This window comes from Bos javanicus, chromosome 12 (genome assembly GCF_032452875.1).
Source record: "Bos javanicus breed banteng chromosome 12, ARS-OSU_banteng_1.0, whole genome shotgun sequence".
NCBI classification, from domain to species: Eukaryota; Metazoa; Chordata; class Mammalia; order Artiodactyla; family Bovidae; genus Bos; species Bos javanicus.
The window spans coordinates 83435452-83450387 of NC_083879.1; the positions used below are offsets into that span (position 1 = coordinate 83435452).

At 40.3% G+C, this 14936-nt stretch overlaps 2 protein-coding genes across 5 annotated transcripts in view; one reads left to right on the plus strand and one right to left on the minus strand.

Annotated features, from left to right (window-relative positions):
- The window catches only part of NALF1 (NALCN channel auxiliary factor 1), a 606190-nt gene that overhangs the window by 238560 nt on the left and 352694 nt on the right, over positions 1-14936 (minus strand). The window lies entirely within an intron of this gene.
- Positions 7854-8293, plus strand: LOC133258596 (non-histone chromosomal protein HMG-17-like). The gene has a single exon (XM_061435347.1). The coding sequence runs from the start codon at positions 7924-7926 to the stop codon at positions 8194-8196; it is 273 nt and encodes a 90-aa protein (XP_061291331.1). The 5' UTR covers positions 7854-7923; the 3' UTR covers positions 8197-8293.

The following is a 14936-nucleotide window of genomic DNA, read 5'->3' on the forward strand; positions in this document are numbered from 1 at the left end:
AATTTTTTATGATTAATGAAAATAAAGTACCAATTAGGAAGCTTACATTATCAATACTGCATTTAGCAAGAGAAACAGCTATATAGGAAGCAAATAAGGTCATTGAAAAGTCAAATACTTTAAACCATCAGTAAAATTTGTATACGATTCAGCGATCAATATTCTGGAACTACTAACCTCAGTAACTGTCAGGCTAAGAAAAGTCATGTGACTGTCCCTCACCTCTGTCTTGTACTAAGTAAATGCTCTTGATGAATGCAATCAAGAAACAAATTGCTGATGCTTTACAACTCAGAGAAGAAAAGCGCTGAACACTTTGGTGAGCTGCAGCGATTCTTGTTTCAATTTAACCCAACTCTAACTTATTAAAATTTACTTGCAATTACCTGAGGGGAGGCCATTATGCCAAAAAGTCTGATTCCATTCAACAAATATTTACTGGTTCCAAGAAGAAGAACTGCCATGGTAAACCTTAACATCCGGAGGAGAAAGAGCAACACCTAAGTCCAGAACACGGCAGAGCGAAGGAAGGGCAGAGGTGTGATGCTGTAAGCATCTGGGACCGTGACCTGCCGCTGCCACGCTGGGCAGAGTGGCTAACCCACTTGAGTTCTGGGCCTGAGTTTCCGCACTTTAACACTGGCTACTGTTAGGAAAAATATGAGAATAAAACAAAATAACGCGTGGACAGATGTTTCTTTTCAGCAGCATAAGCTGATCAGATATATTTTTATAATTCCAGATACAGAACACTTAGTACTTTTAGATAAAAGAAACATATTAAAAAGACCTTTTAACAAAGGATCACAAGAGATGACTATAAACAATTACATGCCAATGAAATGGACAACAGGCTGTTTTGATTCTCAGAGGAATTATTAAAAAGTAAACAATTATTCTAAAACAAGCTAGAATCACTGAGTCTTAGCTGGAAGAATCTAATAGTCCCTAACTCAAGTTATTTTGGGCTTCCCAGGTGGCACCAGTGACTAAAAAAACCTGCCTGTCAAGGCAGGAGACATAAGAGACATTTGCTTGATCCCTAGGAACTGGGAAGATCCCTTGGAGGAGGAAACGGCAACACGCTCAAATGTGCTTGCCTGGAGAATCCCGTGGACAGAGGAGCCCAGTGGGCTGCAGTCCATGGCATCGCTAAGATATATGTAGTTATTCCCAAGCTATTGACTTCTTAAGTTATTTCTCTCTTGATTTGACAGATAGCATAGAAAAGTTTAAAATGTGAAAATGTTTAAAAGTTAAAGTTTAAAGCTTTCAATGCTTTAAAAATCAACTATTTTCACTGATTCAAGTACGAAAGGAAAATGAAGCTCTGTCTCCTCTCTTAGGCAGACAGTAAGCCTCACGTTGTGCATTGCAGACAGCAGAGTAAAAGGCTATTCTGGCTGGAGCTGGTCATAAACATCTGGTAATGGTCATGTGCTGCAAACCTTAGGGATGTCAGGGTATTTTCCTTCATTGCTCAGCTATGATCCCTTCCCAATAAAAACAGAGCTTGATCTGACTAAACATTTCATTTCTAGAAAGCTAGATAGCATATTCAAAAGCAGAGACATTATTTTGCCAACCAAGGTTCATCTAGTCAAGGCTATGGTTTTTCCTGTGGTCATGTATGGATGTGAGATTTGGACTGGGAAGAAGGCTGAGCACCGAAGAATTGATGCTTTTGAACTGTGGTGTTGGAGAAGACTCTTGAGAGTCCCTTGGACTGCAAGGAGATCCAACCAGTCCATTCTGAAGGAGATCAGCCCTGGGATTTCTTTGGAAGGAATGATGCTGAAGCTGAAACTCCAGTGCTTTGGCCACCTCATGCGAAGAGTTGACTCATTGGAAAAGACTCTGATGCTGGGAGGGATTGGGGGCAGGAGGAGAAGGGGATGACAGAGGATGAGATGGCTGGATGGCATCACTGACTCGATGGACGTGAGTCTGAGTGAACTCCGGGAGTTGGTGATGGACAGGGAGGCCTGGCGTGCTGTGATTCATGGGGTCGAAAAGAGTCGGACATGACTGAGCGACTGATCTGATCTGATCTGATCCTTCAGAAGTATTCATATACATGGATATACGTCTGCTATTGTGCCCCTCACGCAATCCATGTGTTGAGGCCCTACCTCTGATCTGGTGGAATCCGGCCATGGAACCTTGGGTGGTAACTCAGTTTGGATGAGGTCCTAATGGTGGGGCCTCAAGTGAGATCAGTATTTTACAAGAAGAAGTGGAGTGTGCTCATCTTCCCTTTTTCTCTTTCCTTCTTTCTGTTTTCTTTCTCTCTCTTTCCACCCCCGCCCCCTCTCCATTCACACACACACTCCGTGAAAAGACAGAGCAAGAAGACGGCTGTCTGCAAGCAAGGAAGAGGGCCCTCACCAGGAACTGTATCTGCTGGTTGCTGGCACCTTGATCTCCTAGCCTCTGGACCTGGAGAAATAAATATCTGTTGGTTAAGATGCCCAGTCCATGGTATTTTGTTATAGCAGCCCGAGTGCGCAAATGTGTCTCTTGCAGCATTAATTACAAAACAGACGAAGGCGGAAAAACCTAAATGCGCCTTAATGGTCAACGGCTAACTGGATTATTTTATACACACACAATGGAATCTGATAGACACAAGCACTAGTAAGATGATCCTATAGGGATCACAGAAGGGTGCCAAAGAAATGTCTTCGATGGAAAAATTTAATATGATTATAAAGCTTATATAAACACAGCCATATTTACCCACACAAAAGGGTAATATCAAATTATTAATAATAGTTATCCAGGATAATTTGAGGGGCAACTTTCACTTTATATTTTTTTCCCATTTTGCATCAATCAAAGTATTACAGAGTATATAGTGCTTTCACAATATACGACCAAGAAGGAAAACTAGGTCACAGAGCTGGAAAACTGTTCTTCAGAAACTATATAATGAAAGGTGGATAATGGCATTTTGACATTAAGCCACTCTTTATCTGAACCCTACTGATAAAGCTATCCACCCTACTTGGAGATGCTGAGAGATAAACCCATGGTTCACTAGACCTAGTATTTGAAGTTGTTACCATCCAGAAAAATGAAACAAAATGTTCTTACAAGAGAACCAGGAGGGGCACTCGATTCCGAGAGAGGAGACCAAAAGAGCTGACGCATGAGAGGCATACAGAAGGATGGGCTGCAAATCCCTGAAGATTCCACTCAAATCCCGCTCGTGTTCACTGATACATGCGGAAAGCACTGTGCTTTGGTTCCTTACACAGCCTTCTGTTTGCAAACGTAAGACACTAATTACCAAAGGGGATCAGATGCCTGGTGTTCTTGACAGAGAGTTTATTGTAGATTTGTAGGGGTACGTGGTGGCTCGATGATAAAGAATCTGCCTGAAACACAGGAGGCCCGGGTTAGATCCCTGGATTGGGAAGATCCCCTGGAGAAGGGAATGACAACCCACTCTAGTATGCCTGCCTGGAGAATCAGAGGAGCCTGGCGGGCTATGTGGGTCCATGGGGTCGCAAAGAGTCGGACACGACTGAGCAACTGTGACTTCACAAACACTTGCTTCTCAAATCAGCATTTTAAAGGTGCCCTTGAGGAGCCAAGTAAAAAACTTATGAAAATAAGTACAATTATAACAATTTTATTTTAGAAACTGCTAGAGAAATTATCAGAGAAGCTATTGTCTCAGCTCAATGAAATGGACACAATTAAATCAGAAAGTAAGAGAGCTTGAGGGAGAAATTATGGCCTCACAGAGGCTCTTTATTTAGAGCTGTTCAATCAACACTATGTAGGAACTCATAGATGGAGCAACACAAACCCAAAGCCTTCACCCTGTGCAAACATACATGTCTCTCTGGATTTCTTTTTAATAAAGGAGCAGAAATGCTAGGAGAAATGAAAAGGAAATCAGTACAATACTCTATAAATCTCTGGCACACGATGCCTCTTGCGATAGGGAAGATTTCAGGTCTGTAGAACCATACTCTTTGGGGAGATCAATTATTGTACTAACTTTATGAAAAAAACAAATATTTCAAAAATAAAAGATTAATACAATTATGTTTGGGAGTGCACCCTCAAGTTACAAAGAAAGCTCTGTCCTCGTAGGCAGCAGGCACCCTCACGGTGGATCTGACATTGTATGGACACAGAAGACTTGTCGTGAGCTCTGAATTTTGAACCATGAATCACTCACCAAAGAAAGTGTTTGCAAAATACAGTATTCTGAACTGGCAGGCAATGTGGTATGAAGAGCAACAATCTACAGTTTAGAATCTTTAATTTCCCCCGTTAACTATCTGATCATATCCTTAACCATTTGAGTGTATTTGAGTGTATTCGAGTGTATTTTTTCTCATGCATGAAAGAAAAGAGAAAAATGAGCTAGATTAAATTAAAATTTGGCTACAAAAGTATATAATCCTGCTTTGAAAAAGACAGGGATAAAAATATTGTTGTTGTTCAGTCGCTAAGTCATGTCAGACTCTCTGTGACTCCATGAACTGGAGCACGCCAGGCTTCCCTGTACTTCACTACCTCCTGGAGTTTGCTCAAACTTGTGTCCATTGAGTGATAATATTAAATTAGTCAATTTATTTTGAATATGTTATAAGCAAATTGATCATTCTAAGAGCAAGACCTCTAAAACATTTCTTTCATATTTGGATAGTATCAAATCATCCAAAACACTTAATCTTTCATATAAGCAGTGGATGAAATATAGATAACCTTTGGTCATTTTATTAATTTTGTTTATAAGTACACCTCAATTTAAGCACTCAAGAGTTGAGATTTTTTGCATTCAATCTCACTGGGTTATGACCATAGATTTATGTTGGAATCCCTACATAAACTTATTTGGTGGAAGTTCTCTGGCACCAGAGACAATCACAGAGACCCTTGGTTGGGTCAATTAACACAAATGTTTCCATAATAAGCCAAGAGGCATTTAGGACCTCGGGATCAATTAATTTGTAAGCCAAGCAACAATTTAAGAAAGTAGCTGGAGCATGTGAAGGGACAGTTAGTCCTTTAAAAAAGTAAGTTATATTACTGTAACCTTAAAAAGCATCTTCATGTGACATTTGAAGCTCTTACGAATTGCATTTGTGGTCAGGGAAACTAAGTTGAGAAACAAATCCAGTGAAATAAATGAAAATCATCTTTGCTTCCTATTTCAATTTCTAGAAAAAAAAAAAAAGAAAGAAAGAACTGTACAGTTGAATGTTCAAATAACTACTGAGAGCTGAGACCACATGGCATTCTACAGTTTAATTAGCAGGACCAAAGTTTAGACCTTCTGTATCACCATGACTTTATCATTTGTTCCAGCAAATTCTTGCTCAAAGAAGATAAGGCTGTAAACCGGTAAATAACTTCACTGTTTGCTTCAGGAAGTTTCCCCAAAGCAACAGACTACTCAGACAGCCCCTGTCTCTGAAGAAACAATTGTTTATTCATAAATGCTGGTTTTAAAACACTGACCTTTCTGGGTCCGATCGTTCAGTTGTTAAATCGTGTCCAAGTCTTTGTAAACCATGAACTGCAGAGCCGCAGGTTTCCCTGCCCTTCCCTATCTCCGGGAGCTTGCTCAAACTCATGTCCATGGAGTAGGTGATGCCATCCAACCATCTCATCCTTGTTCCCTTCTCCTCCCACCTTCAATCTTTCCCAGCATCAGGGTCTTTTCAAATGAGTCGGCTCTTCACATCAGGTGGTCAAAGTATTGGAGTTTCAGCATCAGTCTTTCCAAAGAATATTCAGGGTTGATTTCCGTTAGGATTGACTGGTTTGATCTCATTGTTGTCCAAGGGACTCTCAAGAGTCCTCAGTCTTGAATAGAGTCACCCTGGCTTGTTTAACATTATGATGACACTTATGATTTGGCAAGGTCTTTCAGGTAATTGATGTTCAGTATTCATTTTCTTACATAAGAAATGTACGTTTTTTAATGCATAATTCATTCTTTGTTGAAATGAATGTTAAGGTTACTAAATGAGATTTTCATTTCTATTTGGACTTTATTTTTATTTCCTCAGAGAATTCAACAATATCTAATTGATTACTCATTCTAATTAATGAGTATTTGGAAAGACTCAAAACACAAATGCTTCAGATTATTTACAAATGCAATATAATATATCAAGTAAGGTGAAAGAGACCTGTGAAACTACAGGTAATCATATTTTCCGTTAGGTACTAAATATTACATAATTAACAGCAGGCATTGTTCTTTGTGTTAATTTACTTAAAATTCATAAAACATTATGAAATTATTTAAATTATTATTTCTATAACACAGATTAAAGAAAAGAGACAGAGAACGGAATGGTTATGGAACTTGTCCAAGCAACAGAGAAAAGTCAAACAAAGAAAGTCTGGATTTTAAATCTGTGTTTAAACCACTATGCTATACTTAATCTCTTCCTTATGGTTAAACATTTACATTTATTTTTACTTTTTTTATTACTTTTTTTTTTTGCTTTGGAGAAACTAAAGAAACTCAGCCTTTTTTTTTTTTTTAGTTTTCATTAAAACCTTAGATTTGGATAAGTTCATCATGAAATACTCACTGTTACATAGATTTTACAGCTGCATTAAGTATTAAAAATACATATTTGAGAAACATATAAGATTTTTAGAAGCAAATATACTCATTTCAGATTTCAAAATAAAATAATTTCTGACTTCTCACGAAAGTTACAGTTCCAAAGTTTCTCTAGAGTTTCATCGTATGGAGCAAACCAGGAGGATAAAAAGTTCTTCGGATCAAAGTCACTTTTTTATTCAAATGAGTTCTGAGTGTCAAAGGAACCGCTGATGCTGGCAGTTCCAGACTTCTGTGGAAGATGTCCTTCAAGTCAGTCCACGGAGCCAGGAGCGGACCAGCCACCCCACTTCCTAGATCACGTCCTCCCTTCTTGCCAAGGCTCTCTAGCCAGCGTCTCAGATATCTGGTTATGTGAACTGACAATGCAGACTCCTCAGGACACCTGATGTATGATCACGGGCTGCCTTTTGGGAATTTCAAAATTCCTGGCACCATAACAGTCAGTCTCTTACGAACTTTTGTTTCATATCATCTCTGTCGTGTACTAGCTTTAAGCCCACATTAAAGAAATACCAACATTATAAGCATTTCCTACATTGTGAAATGTTTCTGTTATCTTAACATATCTGTCAAAGAGGACCCATTCTATCTAATTATTCTCTCCTCCACCTTAGTCTTCTTTATAAACGATTTTTCACTGGCATATATTTCATGTATATCCACTTTCTGGATATAACTGTGACATTCTGCTCTTTGGTGATTAGAATTGTTAAATAGTTAATTTATAAACTGAATTAAAGTGCTAGATGGGGTTTTAAATGAGATTGCTTCCAGAAAGAAAAAAAGAAAAACTTGTAGAGAAGAGAAGCAAATGCTTTTCTAATTATGTTTATTACTAAATAACATCCTGAACTTCAAGAAGGATGTCATTATATATATTATATCATATAATAATTATGCTATATTCCTACTCTTTATGCCTATTGCAAAGTAATACTTTAGATGTGAAATGTGGCAGTCATGTATTTGAAACTTGCCAGTACCTTTTTTTTTTAAGTCAAAGTGATTATTTTTAAGAACTCAGGAAGAATTTAATATTGTGGAAAAAAAGATTCATTTTTGAAAGTCCTGCACAATTACTTCCATTCAATTTTTCTCTCTCTCTTCCCATTTCTTTCTTTAAGTTTTACCTTCATGAAAAGTGTTTGCAACACCATGTATAAGGAAGTATAACATCTTCAGGAAGATGTGCCATTTAAAGACTTTCTGGGAGCAGTGTGAAGAAGAGGCGAGAGCGACGCCTGGATCGACTTAAAGCCCGCACGCCGCTGCATCCCCGGGTCCAGCGCCTACGTCCCGCGGCTGCAGTCACCATGTCCAAGAGAAAGGCTGACGGGGACGCTAAAGGAGATAAAGCCAAGGTGAAGGACGAACCACAGAGAAGATCTGCAAGGTTAGCTGCTAAACCTGCTCCTCCAAAGCCAGAGCCCAAGCCTAAAAAGGCCCCTGCAAAGAAGGCAGAGAAGGTACCCAAAGGGAAAAAGGGGAAGGCTGATGCTGGCAAGGATGGGAATAACCCTGCAGAAAATGGAGATGCCAAAACAGACCAGGCACAGAAAGCTGAAGCTGCTGGAGATGCCAACTGAAGTGTGTGCATTTTTGATAACTGTGTACTTCTGGTGACTGTACAGTTTGAAATACTATTTTTTATCAAGTTTTATAAAAATGCAGAATTTTGTTTTACTTTTTTTTTTTTAAGCTATGTTGTTAGCACACAGAACACTTCATTGTTGGTTTTTGGGGGAAGGGCACGTCACTAACAGAATGTCTCCGAAGCTGAATTGACGTGGGGGGAAAATACCTTCCCCGTCTAGTTTTGAGAGACTTCCTCTTGGTTCCCAGGAAGGAGGGATTCCTTGGTGTTGATGCACATGAGCCACCTTGGCACAAACACCTTGTGGTGTGGGGAGCTAAACTTTAGTTTTTATGTCCTCCTCTCCCTCTCCACCTCAGCACAGACTTGACTCCCCTAACCCAGAGACCTGTTGGAACCTGAACCCCGTGCTCCCCCAAAATTGATGACCAGTATGTCAGGCAATCTGGACTTTCTAGTGCCACCACTGAGATGGCGTCCTTCAAAAGAGCAGCAGTTCCTTCCTTTAGACTGTGGCTCCTCAGAGTGATACTTCGGCCATTTTCATTTCCATTTCCTGAAAGTCAGGGTCGGCTTGTGAAAAGTTGTTAAACGACATGCTAAATGTGAAATGTCAACCCTCACTCTAAACTTTGCCTGTTCAGAGCATCACATGAATATTTCTTTGGGTTTTATAGTGGCTTTCTGATTTGGTAGTACACTGAAAAAGGGAGTTTGAAAGTTGTATACTGTTAACGATTGTCTGCCCATGTCCTGCCTGAAATACCATGATTGTTTATGAAAAGTATCTTTAATAAAGCTGGATACAGTTTGGCTTGGAAAAAAAAAAAAAAAGAATTTCTGGCCTTACGTAGTGCAAGGGAAAAAATATATATACATTTGAGTTGAGCCCAAACTCAATATTTGAAATATATATATATTATTGAAAAGAGTCATATATATATGAAAAGAGTCACTTTTCATAAAGAACTAAGCATGCTAATCTGTGGAGGGGAATTACTTTTCAAAACATGGAGACAACAGGTCAAAGCCAATCAGGCTCCTGAGAGCTACCGTCTTTCAGCAGGGAGCATTCCCACTGGTATAGTCCCGGTTTACCCTGGAGGACAGTGGGGCTGAGTGAGGAGGCTCAGGCTCATGGGCCTGTGGCTGGCAAGGGGCAGAGCTGGGCTGAAACCAACCCTGCTGGCTTCAGAGACCCTCTTTAATAACAACACTAATCTTGCCTCTCTGGAGGTTAAGCTTACTCATTAGCTAAATCACTCATTAGCTAAATCACTCATTTGCTAAGTCATTCATTTGCTAAATCATCCTCGCATATCTGCCTTGCAGTATTTTGACTCAAATTTGTTCTTCAGTAAAATTTCAAATTGCTACAAGTCATGAGTCTTTGGGGTCTCTACATAGAACAGCTACATTTGTTCATATGAAGGAACCACTCTCCATTTGTGTGTGTGTGTGTGTGTGTATGTGTGTTTAGTTGCTCAGTCATGTCCGACACTGCGACACTTTGGACTGTAGCCCACCAGGCTCCTCTGTCCATGGGATTTTTCAGGCAAGAACACTGGAGTGGGTTGCGATTTCTTCCTCCAGGGGACCTTCCTGACTCAGGGATGGAACCCACATCTCCTGTGTCTCCTGCATTGCAGACAGATTCTTTAACCACTGAAATTAAAATAAATTATTTTAGGACAGAACTGAGCTTCTTTGAGATACGGTAAACTTTATAGGCTCTACGTATTCACTAACAATAGGATTGCCAACAAGACTCTAATTTTAAACAAGATATACTGATGAAGGCATTCTAATATCCTTTGATTTAATATATCTACTAACTCTACTGTATTCTTTAAAAATATTTGAAAGAAAAACAAACAAGAGGGAAAAGGTTTTGATCATTTGATACTGAAGTAACCCTTTGACCTTAGTAAAGATTAAGATCTGAATCCTAGTATTTCTGACCACCCAAAGAGGTTCTGTGGTAGCATCTGGTTCTTTGAAAATGAAGATCTTCTCTTCTATTAAATACGATTAAACTGATCTGACAAACTGGATTGCTTGCTAAAAGTTTGATTAGGGTAATTCGAAAGCAATTACATTATGTCATTGATATCACGAGAAAGTCACTGAAAAAGTGTTCACTTTGTACCTAGTTGGATGGATTTCCTATCACGAAACTTCTCTCCATGACTGAAATTTGCCCATACCTTAAATTCGTCGTAAATGAAATACTATCTTGAAATTATTTGCTCAAAATAAACATTTGTCACAAAGACCTATCTGAAATGATTTAGAAGTCTAAAAGTCTTTTCTGCTGTGGTTTCAAACTCTAGAGGAAAAAAGGAAGCCCAGTGACATTTTCTTTTCTATTAAAAATAGGCTATTATCATACAAAAGCGATCGTACAGACCCAGCCTCGAGCTATGTCACTTCACTGCAAAACACAAACAGATACACTGAATCCGACTTTTTAGGGGATTTTGTAATCCAATTAAAATGATCTGTTAGGCACCTTTGGGGTGAAAGTCAGTGGAGGATACAGGATGAAAACGACAGGCTGCCCTTGTCGAAGCGTCTCCTGCACAGCAGTTAAGAGTGGAAACCTGAGGGGAAGAAGGTGGGAGGCGCTCCGGGCACTGAGGGGAAGGAACGGGCGGGTCCAAGGAGTGGTAGGAGCAACGCTTCCTGGCAAGGGAGATGCCTGCCGCGGGCCCTGCAGGACCAGGAGTGTGAGAGGCGTCCTCTGTTCCATGACCGTGTGGTTTTTACACGGTTCTACCTGATCAAGTCCTAGAAACACCATGAGCTCTGGTGGAAGTACAGGCTGCGGGCTCAGGCCACGTGGAAAGTGCTCCCTTATCCTTATTTCTGCCTTCTGCATGAACCTGATGATCTCAGCACGGCGGTTAATTTTACGTGTCTGCTTGGTCAGCTGCCAGTGTCCAGGTATTTGGCCAAACAGTCCAGATGTTACTGTGAAGGTGTTTGTTACATGACATTAACTTCTGACTCCACAGACTTTGGGCAAAGTAGATGATGTTCTATAACATGGGGTGGGGCAGGGTCACATTAAATTAGTTGAAGATCTTAAGAGAGAAAAGACTGAGGTTCCCAAAGAAGAGAGATTTCTGCCAGGAGACTGCCTATGGATTCAAGATTGCAACATCCACACTTCCCTGGTCTCCTGCCTGCCAGCCTGTGCAGCAGACTTTGGACTTGCCAGCCTTCATAACTGTGAGCCAGTTCTTTAAAACACGTCTCTCTCTCCTGTTCACACACACACACCCGCCTCATGGATCTCTTTGTGCTGTGCTTAGTTGCTCTGTCGTGTCCGGCTCTCTGTGACCCCATGGACTGTAGTCTGCCAGGCTCCTCTGTCCATGGGGATTCTCCAGGCAAGAATACTAGAGTGGGTTGTCATGCCCTCCTCCAGATTTTCCCAACCTAGGGATCAAACCCAGGTCTCCCGCATTGCAGTCAGATTCTTGACTGTGTGAGTCACCGGAGAAACCCTCTTTCTCTAGAGAATCCTAAATGATACGTTCAGGGACCCCAACGAGAATGTAGCTTTTCAACCAAGGAAGTTTGTAATATCCTTCTATGTTTACAGTGGAGCAGACAATTCAAATGTAGGAGTGAGAACATCCATGTTAAGTAAAAAAGAATGGAAAAAGAAAGAAACCACACCATTTCAAGTCAGGTAGGCAGCCAACTTTCATACACAGATGTGAAATAAATAAGCCCTTTAAGCAGAAGCATTAACAAAAAGTATATAGGAAATGAATTTTCAGCCAGAGCTTAGGAAATGGCCTAGAATAACTGCCCTAGGAAAACAGAGATGCATTTTGGTCCAGATCAACATGGAAAATGGAGAGTGATCCTATTTGGAGGAAAAATCTGAGGGAATTTCAAGAGGCAAGGAGAAAAGGAATGTGAGCAAAACCAGTCCCAGGGCTGTTTCCTAGCCACGGGGGCCCAGTCCATCCTGATCAGTAATTCAAGCTGTGAACCACAATCTCCATCTCCTTTGCAACGAGCATCATTTTGTCATCTTCCTGGTCTCCACTCCATGGCACTCTTTCAGAGAGGGCTTCCTCTGCTCCGTGCTGAGGGTAACTCTTTCCAAATGGTTTTAGAGAGTCGGGCTTTTCCTGTAGTTGTTGGCGTATCGGTTTAGTGCCTGCCTGCTGAACAGTGCACAGGCTCCCACGTACAAACAAGCACTGACTGAGTCTGTTTTCATTCACCTGACATCAAGGTGTGCACGTTACAAGATTACTCAGTATCTGTCAGTTAATGAATGCATGAGTGAACGCTGTGTAGTCAGCATGATGAGCGGTGTGTGCTAACAGGTGAAATGCATATACGTCTCTGATTTCTTTGACTCTAAGACAACTTCATCCACTGCATTGTAAAGTTTCTGAAGTCTAGTTGTGTAATAAAATCCATAACTTGTCATACTTTGTGACTTTTTCTTAGTCCTATGATCGATGGGATATTTGGTGTGATGAAATGCAGTGTATACTTGGTATGAATCAGATTTCCACCTGTAACATAGAAAAAGTGAAAACTGAAAAGAAAGTGAAAGTTGCTCAGTCGTGTCCGACTCTTTGCGAGTCCATGGACTATACAGTCCATGAAATTCTCCAGGCCAGGATGCTGGAGTGGGTAGCCTTTCCTTTCTCCAGGGGATTTTCTCAACCCAGGGATCGAACCCAGGTCTCCCACATTGCAGGCGGATTCTTGACCAGCTGAGCCACAAGGGAAGCCAAAGAACACTGGAATGGGTAGCCTATCCCTTCTCCAGCGGATCTTCCTGACCCAGGAATCGAACTGGAGTCTCCTGCGTTGCAGGCGGATTCTTTACCAACTGAGCTATTAGGGAAGCCCTGTAACTTAAAGTCTGATTTATTAAAACAACTAAAACAGCAATCATAATGGGTCTTCAAAGGAAGAAACCACCAGGTAAAATAAACTTCAGGTTATTTGGGGAGTGGAATAGCTTTTTAAACTATAAGAGTTTTGTTTGAAGAGCTTGGAACCAATGATTATCATTACTATGTTAGACTAGAATGAGATTTACATAGGAAGAATTTGGACCTTCAACTTGGAAGCTAATTTTTAAACTTTTGCACTTGTAATATTATAACATTGTAGCATTAAAAAGGACTGCAATTTTATAGACATAAATATGTTATATAAAAATAGTAACTAAAAATCTTTAGAGTTTTTAAAATATATATATAATATTGTAAGTCTTAAAAAATTCTAAGAAATGGATACTACTTGTATCACAATTATTATTATTATTCCCACTTTTCACAATTTTGGAGGTTAAATGCTTTATCCAAAGTCCACAAGAAGTAAAGGGAAAAGCTGACATTAAATGCAAATTTTCTGACTCTAAAATTTCAGTCTCTTTCCCTCAAATCTCTATAGCACAATGTAGAAAGCCAAAAAGGAATGAAAAATTCATCATTCATTACAGTTCTTGACAGCAGAAAGGTAACTGAAATAAAGGAATATGTGTCCAATATCTCCACATATTACAGTACTTCTAGAAAAAAATGATCTATTTTTTTTTTCCTGCACATTCTATATTCAATACCAAATTGAACTAGCTCTGTGTCCATTTGTGACTGTCTTCCTTTATAAACACTTTCTGGAAAATGACTTTAGGGAATGGTCAGATTTTTAATCACAAGCACACGTTAGATGTCTGAAACGTCAATTATTCTGCAGGATTTTCAAACTCCCCGTAAGACCTTGGTGAGGAGAACAGGTGTGCAGGTGAGGAGCCTCTGCCCTGCACGACAGGGACTTTCTTCTTCCTCCTTCTTTTTCCTTCTCCTTCATTGAGGTTAAATGAAGAACAAGAAAGCCTCTAACAGGGTTCTTAGTCCCACCTGGGATTTCCCTATGCCATTTGATAAGTATTGGTTGAATGAATGCCCCTGTGAATAAATGTTTCCAGATCACTGGTAGCTCTTATAACATGAAATATAAGAATGAAATATTTATATAAGAATATAAATATAAGATTGAAATATGTATGAAATACAGCACACTTGACCAGAGGCAGGAAAAGAGGCGTGTGTGCAAGTGTGCTCATCACCTCCAGCCCTGTGCGACCCCATGGACTGTAGCCCGCCAGGCTCCTCTGTCCGTGGGATATTCTCTAGGCAAGAATACTGGAGTGGGTTGCCATTTCCTCCTCTAGGGAATCTTCCCAGCCCAGGGATCAAACCCACATCTCCTGCACTGCAGGTGGATTCTTTATCACTGAGCCACCAGGGAAGCTCCAAGGAAAAGATGAGGATGGAAGAAATGCCTAAGACACTGACGTTTGTACTGAGTTCTAAACGGTAGATGAAGGATGCGACGAAGCCCTGAGAATAGTCCTCTTTTCTTCTGAGCAGCAGAAGGCAATAGTTGTTTTTCGAGTCATCACTCCACAGGCCATGTAACAGAGAAAGTCTGCAGGAAAACTGGGGTTCACAGCCATAATAATCCATTTCTGGTTTGAAAGCCTTTCAGATGGATCACGGTTGCAGACTATTTGTCTTTAGGGTATTTCTACTGATCAAAGTGCTTGGCCAGTGGTACATGATGGAGTATCAAATCCTGCCTCTTTTTGTACCCTCATGGGACTTGCTAGCCTCGTAAACGCTAGTTAGCTCACACAGCGCTTGGAAAATACTAAAGACTATTTTTCAAGCACATCTCCTAAAT